The following is a 25,000-nucleotide window of genomic DNA, read 5'->3' on the forward strand; positions in this document are numbered from 1 at the left end:
TTATCTAAAATTTCAAGTCTTTAGACACAAAATTGTCGGAGGAGTTTGGTAGAGTTCTCAAATGTCAAATCGTTGAAGTTCGACTCGTTCACAGCTATATTTCTGGCCGAAAACCGATCACATCGATTTTTCCAAATCCCAGTACCCTATATATTAAATTTCGAGTCTTTAGACTGAAAAATGGCAGAGTTATTGCGTAGGGAAATGTACACAGACAGACAGAGAGACAGACAGGCACTTTCACTTATATATATATATATATATATATATATATATATATATCATATTTATTTTTAAAATTTAAAATCACTACTATATATTGGGTACAATATAATAACCAATAAATAATTAGTTCTATAATAATAAATACAAAATCTCCATATATTAAAGTTTCATATTAAAACGTATTTTACGACCTGGCAACGCCGGGCGGCGTGCTAAGTGTTTATAAACGTCACTGAGTTTTTTTTTTTGTTTTTTTTTTGTTTTTTTACACAGTGATCACCACTTATCAAGGCCCGGAAGCCACTCAGGGATAAGGGTTATTGCAAGTACATTACGTTAGTGTGGAGATTTGATGAAGTCTTTACTTAAGGGGGCGGTTCATTAGGAATTTGTTAACATTGGACTTGAAGACATCCAAGTTGTAGTCCGGTGGGAAGCAGGCAGACGGAACAGAGTTCCACAGGCGTGCAGTTCTAAGAAAGAAGCTTTGTTCATGGAATCCGCGTTTTGATTTAGGCACAGATATAGAGTGGGGGAAATGTTTCACAGTGAATTCAGCTAGACGGGTGTTTTTTGTGAAAGATTGGCGAGGGGGGGGCAGATATTGGAGTTCAGACGAGCACCTGCCATGGAAATAACGATAAAACAAGGATAGGCTCGCAACTTCTCTTCTGTGAGAGAGAGGTTGCAGGGTAGAGAAAAGGGCATCCCCTACTAAGCCACGAAGTCTATTTTGTACTCTGTCAAGGCAGGATAGGCTGTTTATAGCAGCTCCTGCCCAGATATGGCAACAGTATTCCATCCTTGGATGTACTTGGTTTTATACGAATAAGCACACACATCTATCAATAACTATTCTGTTACGCATAGAACTGTTTTAGTATTGAATGGAAATATACGTAGATATGTCAGAATATGTTTATTTGAAAGATGCCGACAGCAATTTATTTTTGCCATCATTTTTATTTATTTATTTCCGTTTTCTTTTTGATACCAAAAACAAAAGGAAAAAATATTTTTCTCAGTCACTTATCCATAATCGATTACTAAGTGGCCCAAAAGCAAAATAAAAATCGCTGCCAACATAAACTGGCATCCAACATCTACATACGTCTGTTTATAAGCGAGAATAAATAGTAGTTAATACTCGACCGTTACATCTGTCCGTTTAGTGATGAAATATATGCAGCATGGAACACGTACATCAAATCTGTTGCCAAGGTCGCTGGAAAAATAGTTTGATCCTTCTACCGCTCCAGTAAATATCTCACTGCCGATGCAATTCTGTACTCCTATAAGAGCCAAGTACGTCCAAGGATGGAGTACTGTTGCCACATCTGGGCAGGAGCTTCTAGGAGCACTTATCCTTCCTTGACAGAGTTAAGAATGGATTTTATCGTTATTTTCATGGCAAGGGCTCATCTGAGCTTCAATCTATGATCACTCCTCGCCAAACTTTCACGAAAAACACTCCTCTAACTGAAACCACTATCAATAATTTCCCACTTTCTTTATCTATACCTAAACCTAAACGTAGATTCCATGAACAAAGTTTCTTTCTTAGAACTGCACGCCTGTGGAACTCTTTTCTGTTTCCCTGCTTTCCAACTAACTACAATACAGTCGTCTTCAAGTTCAATGTAAACAAGTTTTGATGAGTTGTCCCCTTAAGTAATCCAATGTACCAAATTTCCACAACTAGCAATTACTACGATATTTTTCTATTGACTATTGTACATTCAGAGGCCTTGATAAGTGATGACTCCTTTGTAAAAAAAAAAAAAACGAAAAAGCAAAAAACATCAACTGCTCGTTCTATTGCACAGTGTTAAAAAAAAAAACTCTCCAAGCTTATAGGTCCCGCACTATCTACCAAGCTCCAACCTTGTCCCATCACCGCAATGTTGAATCCATGTGCGTGTTTTATAAGTACATTAATGGAATGTGCTCTGACGAACTTATATAACTTTCCCCCACTCTGTGGCACTATATTTTGCATGTGCCATTGTGTTTTCCCTTTCCCTCTCCATCGCCGGGAGGTTATTTGGTCACTCGCAGAAGGATGCAGGGAAAAGGGGACAACAACGCAATTCGCTAGAAATCATTCTTTTTTTCTCAGCCGACAACGATGGGGTAAGAACGCATAATTTGTCTCTCTAAAAGGGGGGGGGAGCAACCCCTCTTCTCCAATAGTTAGTTAATGTTTGTTAGCTTCTTTTTATTAAGTTTAATGGTTAAAGTTAATTGTTATGAATTGTTAGCTATTTTTTGTTGAAATATCTAGTATTTCTTGTAACATAAGATTTGTTGCATACTTTACAATTTGTGTTCTCAGCCAGAACCCAAAAGGAGGAGATCATCCTAAGGAATGAAGAACCACTCGCGAAAAGAAAACTACCCTAATTCCAGGCATGCATTCATTTTTTTTTTCTTTTTTTTTTTTTTTTTTGAAGAGGAGTTCCAAGTAACTATACATCTACTCTTCGTATCTGAATGTCTGCGTATCTCCTTAATTGGTTGCTTCCACCACGGCTGAAGAGTTTGATCTACACCCTGTAAGGTAATTTTCTGAAATACCAGAGAGAAGCTAACCAATCCCACAGCATATGTACGACGTGCAAAATTGTCAACAGTTCTGACGTACTCTACTCTTATCCCTGACCTTGACTTTGCCTGTGAATTGTTTGAATTGAAATTATCTTTCAGATGACCATACAAAAAACATCATGGGGGGTTAACATCCGGTTAGTGTGAAGCCTATTCAATAACACAACTTATACTTATGACACCGTCACCAAAGTGTCCTCACAGCTATTTCAACAAATCATTAGTAGTTTGGACGGCTTTCCTTACATTATTGAAAACGTTCCTACACAAAGTCTCCGTTTATCTAAAACTGCCGAAGCTTAGTAGCAGCCCCCAGATAGCGTTCACTACATTTTCACACAAGTAAGGACGAAGAATTTTTTCAATTCAATTTGACATTATATATAAATGCTGCAATATTTTAAATTATAAATTTATCATATCTTTTTTACTAGAATATCTTGTTTTATCCTTTTCCAGTTTTAACAACTAGTCCTTTTCTAAGATTAATTTAAACCATATTACTTTACATGCTTGCATTTTCCTATGTAATCAATGATTTTTCCAGGCTTTGCTTTGGAATATTTTCTTTTTTGTGTTCAATATGATAGGCAGTGTCATAATAATCCATAAAATATATGATGCGCATTGCCATAGTAATCCATAAAAAAATTATTACCAACTTCTTAAATTGACTAAATAAAAGCATCAAATAAAAGGATTTAGTAGATAAACAAACAGAAGGGACAAAAAAGAGAGAAACAGAATTAACGGGCGACGCTGTAAGCGAAGGAATTTCAGCCATAGTACGGCAAAGAGCATAACGTTTGTTAACTTTCTCTATATAACCCAAAAAGATGGAATAGGAGCGGCATTCCCGCTATGATTTATGAACGTATCGATGATAAAAAAAAGTTGCTTTGGTAACCAACAGCCAGTCAGAAGAAATCTTTTCTCACGTCCCTTACTGATTCTGAGGATTTTTGAACATCAGTAATTTTATTATAACTAATATTTTAATGGATGAAAATTGAATTATTTTTCAAAATATAGTCAGCAGGACCTGGCTAGTGCAATCGGTATATTTATCATAAGTTCGAGTACTTTCCAATCCTTGTGGATTCATCGTCGGGGATAGATAAATCTAACTATTTTGGAATAGTTTATATTTTTTTTATTTTATTATCAAATTGGACTTTGTAAGATCATTGCCATATCTTACGCTGACTCTAAGATTCTTACTGACAATAGGTGTTACAGTGGCATCCTGTGGAAGACTTTTCTCAAAAATTACCTCCGGTCAACTATGAGCCAGTCAAGACTGTCGGATCCGGCTATGCTGTCTACTGAAAACGAACTTACGAGACGAACATCTTTTGGTGATGTCATTGACCAGTTTGCCACAATGAAAACAATAAAACATTCAGACTATAGTATCGAATCTAATTTTTTCGTGTATTTTTGTAATTTTTATATTTTTGCATTTCTTTGTCGTGAAAGTTTCATTTTAAAAATCCTTTAAGTTGAACTGATTATTTTGTGCTATTGGATTTTGCCTTGGGTCATACATGTAAACAGCAAAGTATCAGTCAGTAAAGTAGAAGCAAGGCATATAGCACAGTTTGAATCGAGGTCATTAGGGTGACATTTGAGCGGACCGCCCCGTGTGACATTTACTCTAGCTCCGTCACTGTATAAAAAATAATTGTAATACTTATCTGATATATATATATATATATATATATATATATATATATTCTTTTTTATTATTACATTTTAACCCCAAACAAGGCACATTGCCACTTTGATGTAGGGGGCTACTATCAGGGACATAAGCATCAGGGGTACTATGTAGGGAGTTGGGCAGCAAGATGTCGATTCACGTTAAACTTGGACTTCGGCATGTCAGTACAGTTGAGGAAGCAGGGACACGGAAGGGAATTCCAAAGTCTAGCGGTTATGAGGAAGAAGCTAGAATGCTCTCTTACATCTAAGGATATCTACTGTGAAGGGGTGGGATTTAGTTGCTTGTCGGGTTGGTCGGGATATTTATGTTTAGGGGGTACAAGTGCTTGCAGTTCGTCAGAGCATTCACCGTTAAAGTACTTGTAGAACAGACAGAGGCTACTACAACACTATCCCATTGATTACTGTACACGCAATAACGCTTATCCTCTAGTGGCTACTGGGCCTTGATAAATGGTGACCTCCATGTAAAAAAAAAAATAATAGTAATATTATCATTATTATTATTATTAATAATAATAATAATAATAATAATAATAATAATAATAATAATAATAATAATAATAATAAATAACTCATGAGTATGCCCCCAGGGGCTCTTTTAGAGCTAATAAAAACACTCCATTTTTGGGACATTTTACCATATTAATCCAAAATTTTCTGTGTATGTCTATTTAGCAGTTTTGCATGATGCTGAACTCAGATTTAAATATGTTAAGGCCTTGGGGACTTTTGAGGTTTAACTGGGGGGGGGAATGATGGACTTGGTCTTTTTTTTTTTGCATGGTGAAGAACTCAAATTTACATATATTCAGGCCTAAAACTGTAGCGTTTATAAGGTGTTTTTATATAAAAACAACACTAGCGAATAAATACTGGGAACTCAAAGAAAGCGGACATTCGCCGGTAGTCGAATGGAAAATAATGAGACAAGCTACCACGTGCAAACATTTAGACGACCCATGTAAATTATGCCTCCATGAAAAATTTGCTATCCTGTACTTTAAAGAACCTCAAAATCTATTAAACTGTAGACGAGAAATAGCAAACAACTGTGTTCACAAAATAAAACTTACTCTAGGATAGCAATACAAAATAGTTTTAAAACTAACAATAACAATAGAAAACAAACAAATAAATAAATTAAATAAACATGAATGTACATAAACGATCACACATATATGTATATATATATATATGTATGCATGTGTGTGTACACATAGGTATATTCATATATATATATATATATATATATAAAAAAGGAGGGAAAAGATCTACCTTAAACCACTAACCTAGTTCTAAAACAGATCCTTTGTTCGATAAAATGCATGACCATTGGCTGATAGGAGGGGCCGCGGTGGATACTAGAAAGCTGATTGGCTAACTAGAAATCCTCAACATATATAAAAACAAGAAGCAACCACAAAATTCGCTCATAAGCCTGACGAATCCTACAATGGATGAAACGCAGAATATTCAGTGTAGCTTAATCGCTATATATATTTTATAAATTACTAACTAGCTCTACCTACGTATTGAGCACTTTTGAAGTAAATACTTAAAGTTTACGCATAAATCTATACTTTCGTATATTAAATTTGTGTGAGTAAATGAAGTAGTTATATATATATATATATATATATATATATATATATATATGTATATAAAACATTCTGTGGGCTTGACTTGCTTGCTTGCATCTTGTCCTCGACGATCGGACGATTCCACATTTGAAAAGGGGAATGACAGGTGAATTTATATATATATATATATATATATATAGAGAGAGAGAGAGAGAGAGAGAGAGAGATAGATAGATATAGTAAGTTATAAAATATATATGGCGATTAAGCTTATAACTTACTACCTAGCTCTACTTACGTATTGAGCACTGTTGAAGTAAATACTTAAAGTTTACGCATAAATCTATACTTTCGTACATTAATTTATGTGATTAAATGAAGAAGTCATACACACACACACGCACGCACACACACACACACACACACACACACACACACACACACATATATATATATATATTTAATCGTAAAAAATGCTTATTTTGAAGTCCACGTAATTTTATTATCGCTATTATATATATATATATACTCACTGTGGCATTTTTTTTGCAAATAATCCGGAAACGCTCTATCTGATATTGAAGACAAACCAATAAATGGGTATATGAGATTAAAAACTCGTATAGGTTCGATCACGGGCAGGAACCGGGCCACAGGAATCCCATCTGTGTTGATCAAAAATTTTTCAAAGTTCCAGGAAATGTCGTCGGGCTTTATTTTATGCCAGCTGAGGGCATCAGTGTTAAATTCGGCGTCTCTTGGCGATGGACAAACATTCTGCTCGATAAAATAAAGTCGGAAAACTCAATCGAAAAATACAAGAAAACATTTCTTGAATTAGTTTGGAATTATTTTAGAGATAAGTAATTTTGTATATTTTTATTTAATTATTTGGAATACTATCCCCAGCTTCTAGCTATTGTTTTTAAGACGTTTCGAGCACTTTTTTCCTCTGGTTTTCATCAATTTTACCAAGACGGGATTGGAATGTCGAATCATCCAACTATATCAGAGAAATTGCTGTCTTCAGAAGCTGTTGTCATCGCATCAGGGTTTGGTAAATTAATTCTCTGAGCGTCTTTGGGTTGGATCGAAACCGCTACCTCTAGACAATGCTTGTGTGGATAGACAATGCTTGTGTTGGCAACAATTGATTGAAGGCAGCAATTGTTGCGGATGTATTTGGAGTATTCGATATTCCTATCTCGTCGCGGTTAACCTGACGAAGGCCACAGTAATAATTGTTCGAAACGTCATGAAAGCAACAACTGGAAGATGAGGAGAATAGTCCAAATAATCAAATAAAAATTTTAGAAAACATTGGAATGAAAACAAGAAAATGCGATTATTTAATAGCTGCGGTTATCGACTTCAAACCAATATGAAACTAATCCCGCAGTACTTTTTTTCCTTTTGCATTTTCACACCAAACAAGGCACAGTGCCATTTTGACGTAGGGGGCTACTATCTGGAAATAATTTTTGCAAGGATACCATGTAAGGATTTGAGCAGCAAGATGTCTGTTTACATTATACTTGAACTTCTGCATGTCAGTACAGTTGGGGAAGCCAGAAGCCGGAAGCTGGAAGGGAATTCCCAATATAGCAGTCCTAGGAAAGAAACTATTAGTGTAAAAAAAACTTTCTTACATCTGGATATTTCTACTGTATACAGGAGAGATTTTGCTGCTCGTCAGGCATGTCGCATGTATTTACGTCGAGGGGGTACAAGGGCTTGTAGTTCGTCTGATCACCTACCAAAAATTAAAATATTTGTAAAACAGGCAAAAGGGATGCGACATTTCGTCGATGGGACAGAGGTCGAAGCCTAGCTGACAGTGTGGGACCTATTTGTTGCCGACTCTCTTTTGAACTATCTCTAAGAGGGAGAGACTAGTAGCAGATGCAACAGCCCAAATGTAGCAACAGTACTCCATGCATGGACGAAGAGTGGCCTTGGAGAGGTACAGGATGCTTTCAGTCGTAAGTAACTTTCTAGAACGGCAGAGAGAGTTCATCTTTCTTGTTAAAATTCAGTTGTAAGTTATGCTCTTCTAGAGGTTAGAGGTTACAAGCTTCAAGGCGACACTCAAAACATAATTGCGAATTACTTGGGACCTCTACTTGATCATGGCTGACGGAACGAGAGCATGATACCCTCCTAAATTAAATAAATGATTCCGTTCAAAATTTGGTGAAGATTCTGACTGAAATCCAAGAGGAAGTTTCTCGAGTTTGACAAGACACAGCTGAAGAAGTTCGGAGGTTACATCGACCGAAAATGCCATTAACAATGAGTACAGTGGTCCGAATGATCACAATAATATGAATTTTTAATACTTATCTAAAAACATTCAGAAATATAATTATTTTAAAATAATCTGAAACTAAAGCTTGAAGTATTTGGATAATTCTTATCTTAGGTGTTATTCTTTCACCGTTTCGGCCGATGTAACCTACGACCTTTTTCAGGTAGCATGAATGTATTTGTTGAATTCGGGGATTTGTATGGAATTTCAAACTGGTCATTTTATTTAATCAACAGTGGCATAGTCTTATCATTCTATCTATCTATCTATCTTTCTCTCTATCTCTCTATCTCTAACTTTTTCTCTCTATTTCTCTCTATCTTTTCTCTCTCTCTCTCTCTTTCTTTCTCTATCTATCTCTATTTCTCTCTATCTTTCTCTCTCTCTCTCTCTATATATATATATATCTTTCTCTCTCTTTCTCTCCCTCTCTATCTCTCTTTCTCTCTATCTTTCTCTCTCACTTTCTCTCTCTCTCTCTTTCTTTCTTTCCTCCCTTTTCTAGTTTCTTTTTATTGTCCTGTTTGAACTAATAAATATTCCATTGAAATAACCCTCTGCGTTCAAGCGAAATTTTGGAGACGACGAAGAATGTCTTGATTATCGATACGCGTGGACACGGATTTATACACGTCGCCTAAAACAGCTATTTAACATTCGTAAAAAATAAATAAATAAAACATTACATTAACGTTGCTTTATGCAAAACTAATTTGCACTCACCTTTAGGAATTTGTACAGTTGGATTTCCCTTTCGCCGTTAACTCTTATTTTCGCCATCATATTAAACGATGGGACGTAACCGTTGCCCGGCCGGACATATTTAAGTCCATTCAGGATCTCAGTCTTATTGGCACCTGGTTCTTGTCTACCGAACTGATTACAAGGAAAAGCAATGATATCGAAACGGCTGTTTCCGTGCTGTTTTAGGAGTGCATTCATCTGATGATACTGCGGAGTGAATTCTGGAAAGGAAAGACATAAGAAATAAGATTAGCAATGGTGCTACCAAGTTCTAACTTAAAAAAAAAAAAAAACATTTATTACATTTTCACCCCAAACAAGGCACATTGCCGCTTTGTTGTATGGGGCGACTATCAGAGACATAGGCATCAGAGGTACTGTGTAGAGAGTTGGGTAGCAAGATGTCGGTTCACGTTGCACTTGAACTTCTGCATGTCAGTACAGTTAGGGAAGCAGGGATCCGGAAGGGAATTCCAAAGTCTAGCTGTCCTGGGGAAGAAACTACTGGAGAAGAAGGCTTTCTTACATCTAGGGATCTCTACTGTGAAGGGTGGGATTTTGCTGCTTGTCGGGTTTTTCGGGGGTATTTACATCGAGGGGGCACAAGTGCTTGCAGTTCGTCAGAGCATTCACCGTTAAAATACTTGTAGAACAGGCAGAGGGATGCAACATTTCATCGATGGGACAGAGGCTGAAGCTTAGATGACAGTTCAGGACCTATCAGATTGGCGACTCTCTTTTTAACCTTCGAGAGACTAGTAGCAGATCCACCAGCCCAAATATGATAACAATACTCAATACATGGGTGAATGGTGGCCTTATAGAGGTATAGGATACTGTCTGGCGTTAGTATCTTTCTAGCGTGGTAGAGAGAACCTACCTTTTTTCGCAGCGGTCCTGGCGATACTCTCAATGTAATTGTTCCAACTCATGTTTCCTGAGTTAGGCCGAGGAGTTTAAAAGATGTACTTTCGGATAAAGATGTATTGCCCATTGCTATTGGTGGCAGAGAAGGTTTCTTGTAATTATTGAAGGAAACGAGTTTAGTCTTGGCAGCATTGAATGTGGCCATCCATTTTTGTCCCCATTCCACTACAGATCGGAGGTCATCCTCTAGTGTTTCTGCCATTTCTTTAGATATGTGTTCATTTGTTTTCCGAAATTCTTTTAGAATTGCGTTTTTAATCTTGTTTTTAAAACTATATGCATACGCCTTATCTGATTCTCACTTTCTATGAGCAATGTTTCTGACAAAGGGGGTAAGAATTGCTGTTTTCTGGGTTAGAATCTATTCTATCTAATACTTATCGTTGGCAAGTTTTTGATTGCAGAGTACTATATTTAGCGCTTTAAATCAAATGGATTCATGCCTTTTCTGGTGCGATTTCCATAAAACAAAATTCCTCACTTTCTTTAAATTTTTTGCCAAATAACACCCTGAATATTTTATCGTATTATTTGGATTTTTCTGACTTCTACTGACTTCTCATCTATGTTCTCAACGTTTCGATCGATGTTACCTCTGATCTTCTTATTATCGAATTCAGGAATATTTCTATCGAACTCGGGAATCTTTCTATCGAACTCAGGAATCCTTCTATCGAACTCAGGAATCGACGATGATTGTATCGGAATCTGGAACTCGGAAATCTTTCTATCGAACTCAGGAATCTTTCTATCGAACTCAGGAATACTTCTATCGAATTCAGGAATCTTTTTCTCGAACTCAGGTATACTTCTATCGAACTCGAGAATCTGCTCGAATTTTCGAAAGGGTCCGTGGCATACTGGCTAAATTACTCGGTAAATTCCAGTTGTAAGCATACTATCTCCGTTCATGATTTAAGAGTTTCGTTCGAAACTCCGTACAGATTCCCGAGTTCAACAGAACGGCTTCTGAATTCGACAAAATACACCTAAAGGAATCTACAAACGTTGTATCCGAATCTGGAAAAAAATTAAATCGTCCCATCACTAATGTATATATGAGACGATCAAATATTTTTCCAACTTTCGGTACAATTATGGATTTCATACTAACTTCCCGATTCCGATACAATTACCGATTCGGATTTTATTTTGAATCTCTAAATAGCCAACTATAAAGTTTTGATGCATTATGTTTTCCTCGATTACCGAAAAACACGTTCAATACACGTGTGTGTATAATCTAGATATTTTAGTGTTATTGGTTGTTTAAAATCAATAAATATTTATGTTTTATCATTCCTACCAACGGGGGAAGATATTTTTAAACAGAATCAAATAAACAAGACAATTAAAAGAATCGTTTTGGGCATCGGAAAACAAGCACACTTTTTTCTGATTCCGTTATCCATTCTGATACAGCAAAAAGTTTTGGTTTTTCTGATTCCCGATTCCGATTCCGACTCCAATTCCCGATTCCAATTAATCGCCCCAACACATTTTTCGATTCCGATACCGATACCCAAAAAAGTCCCGATGTGTTTTTTTATTCCAGATTTCAATTCCGATTATTTTTCCAACACTAATATATATATATATATATATATATATATATATATATATATATATATATATATATATAATGAATATCGACTTCCTGATATTGAAACAACGAAAGGAGAAAAAGTTGCTTACACAAAATTTTTCGATAGTATTTCAGAATGGAAATTCGATCTGAATTGTGAAGCAAGGTTTGCTCAGTCCCTAACACCGCAACTGTTCTGAGTCAGCACAGCATGGTTCTAGTGACAAGGAGAAGGTGGAAACAATGCCGCGATAAGCGAAAGGCGCATACAGCGCCTGGTATTCCAAAATGGTCATCCATTTTAGTCCTGACCAGACTCAACTTTGCTTAACTTTAGTAATGTAAGGAGCACCTGCGTGTGAATATGGTTATGCCGTATCAATCAAGATTAAACCTTGTAAAAATAATAATCGTGACTTTTATGTAAGAGTAGGTTTATTTATTTTTCTTTTACACAAATCGGTTTCTTAAAAGCAGGTCAGTTTCAATACGGTTATCTACACTAATATATATATATATATATATATATATATGTGTGTGTGTGTGTGTGTGTGTGTGTGTGTGTGTGTGGATAGTTTGCTGACTGTACCGATTAAAAATGAATTATACAACACTTGTCCTGTGTTTGGGTATAAATGTATAAATTATCATTATTATAAGTTGAAAAATTATTTTAAAATATTTTACATTTGTAATTCCAATGATTATAATCATAATCTCTCATATATGCATTAAAGTATGTAGTAGTAATAGTACTAGTTGTAGTAGTAGTAGTAGTAGTGGTGGTGGTAGTGGTGGTAGTAGTAGTAGTAGCAGCAGCAAAGCTACTTCAGCTTAAAAAATGTATAATCCTAAGACAAAATTAACTGGGTTCATATAATCGTGCTTAACACCAAAAAAAAGCTATTTATATTAATTTTCATCCATGCAGTCATGCATAGACTTGTCTACACTGGCATGGCAATATTTCGATTTGTAGTTATTAATAACTCATTTCTTGTAATGTACATATTGGACGTGTTAATCTGAATACCTGAAGAAAATAACCCATTTCTCTCTGATAGATTCATATGAGTAGTTGTTGATGGGCACAGATCAGAAGCTCACAGTATTAATGCTGGAGTCACTCGGGGATCCATCCTGGGCCCAACTCTCTTCCTGATCTACATTAATGATCTTCCAAATCACATCCTTACATCATCCGTAGACATTTATGCTGATGACACTACTATCTATGGTAGCATATCTAAGACTGTAAACGATCAAGTTCCCTCCGATTCTCTCCCCTCTGATCTTGAACAAGTGGTACAATGGGGAAAGAGGTGGCTTGTTAATTTTAATGCATCTAAAACTAAGCTTTTATCGTTACATCATCAACGCCCTGATCCCCATCTGCCATCAATGGAAATGAATGGCTCTCGTCTTGGGGAGGCCTCATGTTTTGACAAGCTTCTCAGCTTGACATTTACTCCTGATCTGAAATGGAACACATACACTAAATCCGTTGCCAAGGCCGCTGGAAAAATGATGGGATCCTTCTACAGATCCAGTAGATATCTCACTGCTGATACAATTCTCTATCTATATAAGAGCCAGGTACGTATAAGGATGGAGTACTGTTGCCACATCTGCGCAGGAGCTGCTAGAAAGGACTTATCCTGCCTGGATAGAGTTCAAAATAGACTTCGTAGCCTCGTAGGGATGTCCTTTTCTCTTCCCTGCAACATCTTTCTTACAAAAGCGATGTAGCGAGTTTGTCTCTGCTTTATTGTTATTTTCATGGCAAGTGTTCGTCTAAGCTTCAATCTATGGTCTCGCCTCGCCAAACTTTCACAAGAAACACCCGTCTAGCAGAAAACACTATCAATAATTTCCCCCACTCTTTATCTGTGCCTAAACCTAAACGTAGATTCCATGAACAAAGTTTCTTTCTTAGAACTGCACACCTGTGGAACTCTCTTCCGTTTTCCTACTTTCCAGCTGACTACTATATGGTTGTTTAACGTAAACAAATTTTTGATGAGCCGTTTTATATAAGTTAACAAATTTACCGCGTTTCCATTACTAACGATTACTTTATTGTCCAATTGTCTATTGTACACTCTTAAACACTTATCCTCGAGTGGCCTCTTGCCCTTGATAAGTGGTGATGCTTTTGTAAAAAAAACTGTTTTGTTTGGTAAAAGCGTAGTTATTAATTACTACAGATCAAAACATTGTCATGCCAACAGAGCAAAGTCTGCACATGTCTGTACAAAAATATACATATTTTATATTAAATGTAAAGAGAAAAACACACAAATATATTCCAGAATTAATAAACAAAAATTATATACACCAGACACTTCTCTGATAAACAGACATCTTTATTTATCTACACACACCAATAATACAATAATTTGCAACACATTAAATAACCTAGGAATTCCAATAATACAAACTACACTACAAACTATAAAACAAACATTAAAACAACAAACATCTTCAAAACAAACCAATTTCTAATGCAGGCATATACAGTTCCTTATCAAAATTGCCGTCATATATGTGGTTATGAATCCCAACATAGATTAGAGAAAAGCCTCAAGGAACATAAAAGAGATATAAGTATCTATGAATGCATTGTTCTCTCATTCAGTGGAGCATAATAATACTTTTGATTTCAAACATGTAAAAATAGTTACATTTGTTTTAAACAAGCGCGACAAATTACAGCACAATTAAACAACGTGGAGTTTTCTCTAACGAATCATCATTAATAATTAAAATTTCTTTTAAAAGAACATCATTTAATTTTAGATACAGGTTAACTCTTTCACACCATAGAAAACACCACCCATGATAATTTTACATATAATTAGTCAATGAATTACATTATGCTCTCATTTTAGTTCAGTTCCACATCCACATATGAATTATAACGGCCATATTTATTCCAAAGAGAATGTAAATTACATCATACCTTTTTTCAATATATCAATAGCCATAACATAACATTTTTTTTAATTTTACAACAAATATACTTTCAAATATTGTACTAGTATTTTATTTTCCTTAGTTTATTCAATCAGAAGAAGTCTTACAATAAAGATGAAACGTGTGACTTGGCTTGATGCTTTTTTCTCTATCTCTCCCTCTCTCGCTATCTCTCTCCCTCTCTCGCTCTCTACCTCACCAGTTTTTCGTGCTTATGCAATCATCAGTGTAGAATGACAATTCCGGACGGTCGGGATATTCAAACCCAGCCACGCAGCCTCATTTGACTCCATATGCTAAGCCTCTATCTCCAGTCCGTCAAACAATTGTAATGAGAATTAAGGGAACTAATAAATAGTAAACGCTCAATTCGGGTACAGACATTAGACAATCCAGAGTGTTCGAACGACGAAGTCATGAACATTGCATAAACTCTAGTTGTTACATCCCAGTGCATCCGCAAATATTCTTTTGATAATAGTTTAATAATAATTATTCTTTTATATGTATAGACACTAGTGTTTCATGCTTACGCAATCATCAGTATATTGATTCCTGTTGGTGTTACTTTATGATGTAATTCTGTAGTTTTTAACCGTGTCGCCTATTTAATCTGTTAAATAGAGTTTCAAGTTCTTGACGAACGTATATAAGACAATAAGTTGTTTCACAAAAAGCACTTGACGTAAATTTATGTAAAGGAATGACAATTTATTTTCTGTTCAATTCTTTCTCAATGTACTATGGAGAGAGAGACGGGGAGAGAGAGAAAAAAAGAGAGAGATGGGGCGTGGTGGAGGGTTGTGGGTAACACAAAATGACAACTGGTTGTCTCGGTGCCCGTCTTCTCTCTGACTGACTTTTTCCTTGGTTGACATTTGTTTTTATTTACAAAATCTTTAGATAGGAATTTCGTTTTTCCAAGCTGCATTCCATTGGTCCTTGTAAAATTCGTCCGAAGCCAAATTTCAATATGACTGTTTTCAAAACTTGTCAGGTGAAGAATGTTGATTTCAAGGCTTCTGCTCCCTTCTTACAATTCTTATGACTTTTGATGGCATTTGTTGGTTTGAAGATTTCCACAATATTTGCGTGTGTGCATCCAACTCCATATGTGTGAGTGCACAACTAGCAACAATTCTGGCGTTGCCCGGAATACTATTCACCACTTTTTGGTAGACTCGAACCAAGCCACGAAGCTACCTCATCAATGACTAAAATATTTTATCGTCCTGTAAAACATGTACAACAAAGACTCGTCTAGCCACAACAACTGCAATTTGTTTCCCGTTTTCCATACTTTCCTCTGCTTAGAACTAAACAAAACCGGCGTGAGTTGTACGCGTGTCTTTATTTCTCATTTGCAGATTAATTATTTAAAGAGTCTGGCATGTTGCCCAGACATACATATGACAGCTTGTCGATAATAAACAAACAGGACACTAATTAAAATGTTTGCGAATAATTTGCACCAAGAAAGTCATTAAAAACGGAATAATTTCTGAAGAAATATGATTTACTAAATTTTGACCAACTTTTATAAATTTGTGTCACTTTTTCAATATTACCATATTTTTATTGCCATTATCTCACAAATAAATACTATTTTTTACTGCGTAGATTATTACCGCTTATCAAGGTCCAAAGGCCACTCAAGGATAAAGGAGGTTTATAAGTTTCCATGACGATCGGTATTGGTAGGAATTTGAGTAACGTTTGACTATTTACGAGGCTGGCTCAACAAAAAATTGTTAAAATTAGTATCGAAAACGACCATGTTAAAGTCAGTTGGGAAATAGCCCTGCGTTATTGTGCTCTTGAGACGGAAGTTACGTTTAGTTTTAGGCATAGATAGATAATATAGAAGTCATAGAAGCCCAACTAATTCGCATAAACGAACCGACCATCAATCAGGCTCAGTGTGAAGGAAGAGAGGGTACGCTTAAGTGATTTGTAACGAGTTGAATTAACTTTTTAAATAAATTCACTAAACGCAATTTTTTAATTCATCACTCACATGAAGACGACGCATAGATGTCGAAAACGTTCACGGCTGTGAAGAATTTCTTTTTTATAATTGGACAGAACGTTCTAGAATTAGTCCGCCAAATGAAAAAGAAAAAAAAAGAATCGCAAGAGAAACCAACATAAATTATCCTCAATTGGCTATTAGATTTTCTCCTACTCCTAAACGACGGTTTCTTTAAGAAGGTTTTTCTTGCTCACTAACGGACAAAATTGTCTGATTTTTCTCCGCTTCCTTTGTTTCAGCTCGTTTGACTCGTCATCAATTTGCTGTTTAATAACCTCTTTGCAATACATCTTCATATACCAGTAGCTTCTTTCCAGGCCCTGCAGGCTTAATCACGTTGACACACCGGTTCTCGTTACATCACCAAAGTTAAGCAACATTCAGTCCGTTCAGCATCGGGGGGGGGGTGATATTTAGGGAATACTAGTCACTATATGCAGGGAGATGTTATCGACACCTCTTTACACGAATTACAATAGCCTAAATTCTTCATTACTGGAACTTCTCAACTGGGAACCGCTTATGAATTTAATACTTCCTTGGCACTTCCTGTTTAGTAGGAAGCTGCTTAAACACACTTATGGTGAATGTAGCTGGCATTGCATACTGTAGGATGTGGAACTCTTCCGGCGACTGCTTTCATCCTAACTATAGCTTTGGTCTTTTCAAGACAAATGTCAATAGTTATTTGTCTTTCAATCATTTTTTGTTCTTTTTAGTTCCTTAAATCAAGTGGTTTCTTGGATCGTTTTTTTCTTTTTTCTTTTTTTCTTTTTATTTTTACACATGTTTACCTCTAACAAAGCGGATCACCACTTGGACGTAAGTGGCTACTATTTGAAACCATGTCAAGTAAAGATTAACAAGATGTTGGTTTGCTTTACATTTAAGCTTTGCATATCAGTACAGTCAGGGACGCAGATAGCAGGAAGGGAATTCCAAAGTCCAGCTGTTCGAGGGAATACATAATTAGAATAGAAAACTCCCTTGCATTTAGGAATCTCAACAGTGAACGGGTGAGATTTTCTTGCTAAATGGGTTTGTCAGGGATATGTACGTCGAGGGGGCACAAGTGCAAAAGTTCATCAGTTGTAAAACAGGCACAGAGATGCAACATTGCGGTGATGGAGCTGGGTTGGAGCTTAGTTGATGAATTGTGACCTATTAGATTGAAAACTTTTCTAAACCCTATCCAAAAGGGAGAGGCTAGTGGTAGATGCATAAGCCCAAATGTGGCAACAATACTCCATGCATGGGCGAATGGTGGCCTTATAGAGGTGCAGGATACTTTCAGGTGTGAGTAGTCTTCTAGCTCGATAGAGGGGACTCACCTTCTTTACAGCAGCCTTCGCAATGTCCTTAATGTATTTGTTCCAGTTCATATTGCCCGTGAATGTTAGGCCGATGAATTTGAAGAAAGAATTCTCCGGTAGGATGTTATTTATCATTGAGAGGATCTCATATATAACAAGTGAAGAATGCCTGGTCGCGCTTGAGTGCACAATGAATGAGGCATGAAAAAATGACTAAGTTCGGCATTTGCACCCCCTCCCCTGCTTTTAGCCCCCAAAATCCCCAGGAGACGTCAAATGCTGGTGAAAATGAACAAACGGTGCAGTTTTAGGCCTTAACATATATAAATTATAGTTCTGGACCATGCAAAAATAAAAATGACTAAGTCCATCATTTCCCCCCCCCATTTAGTCCCAAAAGTCCCCAAGGCCTTAACATATTTAAATTTGAGTTCAGCACCATGCAAAACACCTAAATAGACATACACAGTAAATTTTGGACAAATATGGTAAAATAGTCCCAAAAATGGAGTGATTTTATTAGCCCTAAAAGAGCCCCTGGAGCACACCAAAGTGTTATCGCGAAGTATAGACAAACAAAATTATATAGAAATCAGTTACAACTTTTCAGAAAGTTTTATAAAAAATCCAAGACATCAATTTTTTTTTAATAAACACAAAAGTGTCAATTTTAGCCATTTTAACCCGAAAGGCAACCGGAGTTTTCCAGGGAATCCTTTCTGGCATTTTTTTACTCATATCATGTTTAATGTTTGCGCAAAATTCAAAAAAAATCCAAGGCGTAGTTATTGAGTAAAGTGCGGATAGACGATCAGACGAACGGACTAGGGTGAATTTATAGGTCCAACCATCTTTTGTCGTAGGTCCAAAATTTATTTATCTATGTATTAATGCCGTAACATTTTCAAGATTATAAATTATTCAAATGGGAGATACTATCTATCTATACTCCTATATATATATATATATATATATATATATATATATATATATATATTTGCATATTGGTATTCATATTAAACCCCCTTTTTTCTATTTATTTATTTATAATGAAAATACAACTTTGTTATATATGAGTCGTGGAATTGCATTCATCTGCAAAAAATCTAGCTAATTTGCATATTCATTTAGACATTCATTTTAATTAATCCCCCATTAGGATTTCGGGTTTCTGGTTAGATGATCATTTTTAGTGAACTATTACGTGTAATTATATTCATGTAGATATGCTACATGATTTATACTTGCGTAATATTTACGTAAAAACTTTATAGTAAACATAAAACATTTCCATATATATATATATATATATTTATGTATACGAATATATTTTTTGTTAAAATAAAATTGCCTGCCAAACTTCTTTTAAAGTTTTTAGTCTACAGACATGGGACTTCATATATAAGGTATTTGAACCCATGCGAAACTTTATATTTGGATTTTAGCCCGGGAAAATCGGTGAAAAAATGAAATTTGCCAGGAAAAGGTCTAACGACAGCATTACGATTATGCATGAATAGCGTATTAGTTATTGGTTCATTTTTTTTAGTTTTTAGTCTTCATAGCTCAGTCATTAACGGCAGAGGAAAAAGTAAATCGTAATTGGTTAATAATTGGTTTCGATTCTCGGTAGTGGAGCACGAGTTATTCTTTTTTTTTTTTTTGTTAACTTTTTAAATCATTAATATATATTTGATCCAATATAATATAATATAATAATAAATACGAAATCTGCATTTATCGAAATATCATATTTAAGCGTATTTTACGACCGGGCAATGCAGGGCGCCATATTAGTTTATTAAAACGGAGAATAGAAGGTGATAACATACTTCAAACATTAAATTAGTGTATAGAAACACTAATTTAATGTTCGTAGTTTGTTATCATCTTCTATTCTCCGTTTACGGGACATAAATAAATAAATAAATAAAATCAATGATGCTGCTTTTGGGCCGTACGTGAAACTAAAATATACTCTCTTGATTTTTTAGCTAAGCTCATCGAGTAGTATATGTTCTGTCTAAAAATGTATAATGACACTGTGGGGTTTCCGTTTTCGCCCGGGCGCCCATACAAGACAAATATGTCACAGAATCTTATCAGGATATTGGAGATAATTCATAATAATGAGATATATTGATACACTACATTAACTGAATTACTTAGATAAATACTTTTACAGTTTTAACAAAAGGGATACATTAATATCGCGGAGTCTTCATTCACCCTGAACGTCCACAGAATGCCAAACAGCAATATATTACATATGAAAAATGCCGCTGTGGAATTTCCACAGGTCACGCTAGTATATAATTGGTATTTGTTATAGAATAGAGGATTGAAATGTGTATGATGTATCATTGGGATTTTAGGATTCGACTGATTAACGATTTTGTAAAAGCTGATTTTAATGTAGGATCGCATGCTAACATGAATTTCTAACTCTGCTGTTTTGTTGCGCTGTGCGTAAACAGCAGCTGCGTTTATGACTTTTTTTCATACATGCAGTTATAACAACACGAAAACGTACAGCAAGAATTCATCCGATCTATATATTTACTGCCGCACATTCTGTCTGTATGTCTCTTCAGCGATTCTCGTTAGATCACCAAAGTTTGTTTTAACTTAAAAATCCTATCTTTAAAAAAAGTAGCACCGTCCGTAAATTGCACAAGTAAACAAGTTTTGTCGTTGTTAAATATTTTTGATGCTTTAACTTGTTTTTGTCTTCAAATATTTATTTTATCATGTTTGGTTTGGTTGTTTTGTAAATGATTTTGTGTGTGTGTTTTTTTTTTTTTTTGCAAAACATAATTGAGTTTTGCATAGGGAAATCAATAAAAAAAAAATCAGGAAACCGGCCTCTTCAGACAACCTGATTTGGTAACACCAGAGATTAACAAGCGGGCGTCACTGTGTCTATCGCGTATATATAAATTAATGGTGTTGTCCTGACAACCATTTAAGTTGCGTAGTATCTAATTGATAAATATCCCAATAAAACAGACATAAAGGTTATCTACGAATATTTCGTTAAACATCCTTTGAATATTCTTTTCTTAAATATTTATCAAAGGAGTGGAATTTAATTGACTTGTTTACATAGCGCAACAGTTTTCAATGGCGGAACTTAAAACCTTTTATATAAATAAAACAGTAGATGTGAGTCTGTATGTCAATATTTAACCGATAACGCTTAAACTCCAGATCACATATAACTGAAATTAACAGGAAATATTAATCATACACCAACGATGGTTTATAATCCGTAAAATCTTTGTTTGGCTGTATGAATAACGCGTACAATAGTCGATAGTTTGAAATGGAAAATGTTTTAATTCCCCAACATATTTCTATTAATTTTCGCATGTGCAAATTCATTCATAACTTGAAGTAATTTCATTTTTAATCGTTTTCTTATCTATCTGCCGATATCTTAAACAGTAGTGAGCGAGGCTGGAGTGATACATGTTTTGGTTTCGATTCTAACTGATGGCAATCAAGTCATTTCTTTTATTATTTGAAATCGCTACAACATTAGGTACAATATAATATTCAATAGAGAATTGGCTCTGTAATAATAAATATGACATATTCATTAAAATATATTAAAGCGCATGTTACGACCGGACAAGCCTGGGCGCTCTCCGCCCACTTAATAGTAAATAAAATGACGCCAAAAATACGCTCATTCGCTTTCTTACTATTTTTTTTTTTTTTTAGATTCAAGAGGTTCATCTCTATATTCGTGCCTTTGTAACTATCTACCTTTGGATTTGTGCGAAAGAATTTTGTGGAAAACCAATTGTAGAGAAACATTCTTAGTGAAGACTGTTTTTAGGTTTATAATTAGATACGGCACTAATTTTTGAAAACCATAACAGATATACAAGTAAATACTAGCAAAATTAAATTAATTCATCATAATTTTTACTTTATATTGAAGCAGAACGATTGCGGTTTAAATCGTATATAAGCAGTATATATTTTACACTCCAGAAAAACGACGAAATTTGATTGTAAGATTGAAGAAAACCTAAATCTTTTTTTTTTAAAGTGACGGAAGCGGATTGCGATATACATGAATATAATTTTTTTTTATTAAGTTTTTTTTTTTAATGCCCAAGTGTGGCGGTGAGTGAGATATATAAAGCTATCAATCACCAACACCGGGAGAGTCCGGCAACGACCGCCAAATAGGCAAGACGTTTATGTTACCTCCAGTAAGACGTGAAACACGCCACCTGCCGGAATATTTTCGACAAACAAGTCAAATTTCAGCTTGACTCTGAATCGGATTTGTCGTTAATAAACGCCAACACTTGGAAAAAGCTGGGTAAACCGACCCTTCAAAAGTCAAGTAAAGGTGCACGAACAGTGATAAAAGACGAAATGAAATTCGAATGAGAGGTTATCCTGCCCATTAATTTAAATGGCACGGCGAAGAAATTTAAAATATTCGTAATTAAAGAAAGCGAGAACTTATTGGGAATTGACTGGATTGAAAAATTCAATCTTTGGGATAAACCAATGAACGCTTTTTGTAGAAAAATAACCAGTTGCACCACAACATCAGAAAAATATTAAAAACGATCTAAAAAAGAAATTCCCAGAAATATTTACTACTGGAGTGGGAAGATGCAATAAATTGAAGTTAAACTTCGTTCGAGCTAAAAAGAATGCAACACCGGTGTTTAAGAAAAAACGGAACGTACCGTTCGCCGGTTTAAACAAGATAAATAGCCAGCTAGATGGACTCGAAAAAAACAGGCATCTTATCAAAAATCGAAACTAGCGTCTGGGCAGCCCCTACGGTGTACGTAAAAAAATGTCGGAACAAATTCGAGTCTGTGCAGACTTTTCTACCGGCCTAAACGATAAATTAAAAAACCACCACTACCCTTTACCAAGCCCTGAGGAGATATTTGCCAGACTAAATGGTGGCAAATTTTTTTTAATAGATTTGTCCGACGCCTATTTACAAATTGCGATGGAAGAAGAATGCTCAAAGATAATATGCATTAACATGCACACAGGGTTGTTCAAATACAACCGCCTACTCTTCGGGATCAAAGATTCTTCTTGTGCATACCTGGATGACATAATCAATAGGAGCGCGTCCATAAGTGAACACCAAGAACACTAAAAGAAGTATTCACAGGAATAAACGAATACGGATTCAAGGTGAAAGAAAACAAATGCAAATTTTATTTAGACGAAATCAAATATTTAGGATAAATAATAAATGAAGACGGTCGACGCCCAGAACCGGAAAGATCGACAGCAATTAAAAATATGTCGGCACCACATAACGTGACGACTCTACAGAGCTTCTTAGGTCTCGCAAACTACTACCAAGTATTTATCAAAGGAATGCACGACCAAAGAGCTCCGCTTAACGAGTTATTAAAGAAAGAAACACCATGGATATGGACAAAAGAATGTGAAGACGCATTTGAGAAAATTAAAAAGACGCTGACGTCTGATTTTTAACCTATTACGACCCAAAATTAGAAATAAGTGTTGCGAGCGACGCGAGCTCATATGGTATAGGAGCATGTATACAGCATATCCTGTCAGATGGATCGAAGAAACCTATAGCTCACGTCTCAAGGACACTACTTCCGGCCGAAAAGGCTTACTCTCAAATAGAAAAAGAGGAGTTAAGCATTATTTTCGCGGTGACGAAATTCCACCGTTACCTGTACGGGAGACACTTTATACTGGAAATAGATCACAAGCCCCTAGTGACAATCTTCGGCTAAAAAAAATGGCTTACCAGTATATACAGCAAATCGCCTACTCCGTTGGGGTACGATCTTCCTAAATTAAATTTCAAATAAAACATCTGGGTTCGAAAAAAATAGGTCATGCGGATGGCTTGTCAAGGCTTATACCGAAAATGGAGGAAACCCTTGAAGAATCAGTAATTGCAGCTATACGTTCCAATTATGAGGAAAAACATGGTGGCGAATATAATAAAAGAATTACCAGTCACGTTAACCGATATAAAAAGGGAGGCTGAAAATGACGATGTCATCACAGACATAAAGAAAAAAATAAGGGAAAATGATGAAAAAACGCAAAGCATATTTTCCGTATGCAATGATGTTTTATTATATAGTGAAAGAGTTGTTATCCTGAAAACCTTGCAGAAAAAGATCTTACGTGATTTTCATACAGGATACCTGGGGATAAATAGGATGAAGGCACTTATGCGGAGTTACGTTTACTGGCGTAACATGGATGTGGATATTGCACTAACAGTAAACAAGTGTAAAGGTTGTGCATTAGCCGCAAAGGCACCACCGATAGTCCATAAAAAAATGGCCATCCATTGTCACGCATTCATATAGACTTTGCTGGACCGACCGAAGCACAATACTACCTAATCGTAGTAGATAGTTTTTTCCAGATGGCCTGAAGTAAAGCGTTTCAAGAACCCGACGACAAATAACACAATAAGTTTTCTGCATGAAATATTTGCACGTTTTGGTGTGCCAGACATTATAGTCACAGATAACGGAACACAATTTACGTCAAGTGATTTCAAGGACTTTTATGACACTTTTCAGGTAAAACATATAACTACACCACCATTCCATCCTGGATCAAATGGATTAGCGGAAAGGTTCGTAGACACGATAAAGCGTGCACTTAGAAAATCAATAGAGACCCCGACGGATAAAGCATTACAATAATTCCTGCAAATATACAGGATAACTAACAACCCAAATACACCGTCGAAATTATTGCCAGCAGAATTAATGTTTGCTAGAAAAATAAAATCACCATTTGATAAATTAATCCCAAAGCAAGCAATCGTCCATCAAACTACACACACATCACGTAAAAGGTTTAAACCTTATTATCGTGTATATTTTAAATGTATGAAAAATAATACTTCATATTGGGAGTTTGGTACGGTAGATAAACGTATCGGTGACTTGGTCTACATGATTAAAGGTCCAA

The 25,000-nt window shown here is 35.6% G+C and overlaps 1 protein-coding gene across 2 annotated transcripts in view; it reads right to left on the reverse strand.

Annotated features, from left to right (window-relative positions):
* LOC145249761 (epididymal secretory glutathione peroxidase-like) overlaps positions 1-25,000 on the reverse strand; it is a 35,580-nt gene that overhangs the window by 2,760 nt on the left and 7,820 nt on the right. For both annotated transcript variants that reach the window (XM_080111682.1, XM_080111681.1), the window contains exons 2-3: positions 9,172-9,413; positions 6,674-6,917 (exon numbers count right to left, since the gene is read on the reverse strand). In XM_080111682.1, the coding sequence (XP_079967808.1) occupies positions 6,674-6,917; positions 9,172-9,390 (463 nt within the window). In that variant the 5' untranslated portion in view covers positions 9,391-9,413. The remainder of the gene's footprint in view (positions 1-6,673; positions 6,918-9,171; positions 9,414-25,000) is intronic.

Source organism: Euprymna scolopes, chromosome 28, assembly GCF_053919585.1.
Source record: "Euprymna scolopes isolate OS-2025 chromosome 28, ASM5391958v1, whole genome shotgun sequence".
NCBI classification, from domain to species: domain Eukaryota; kingdom Metazoa; phylum Mollusca; class Cephalopoda; order Sepiida; family Sepiolidae; genus Euprymna; species Euprymna scolopes.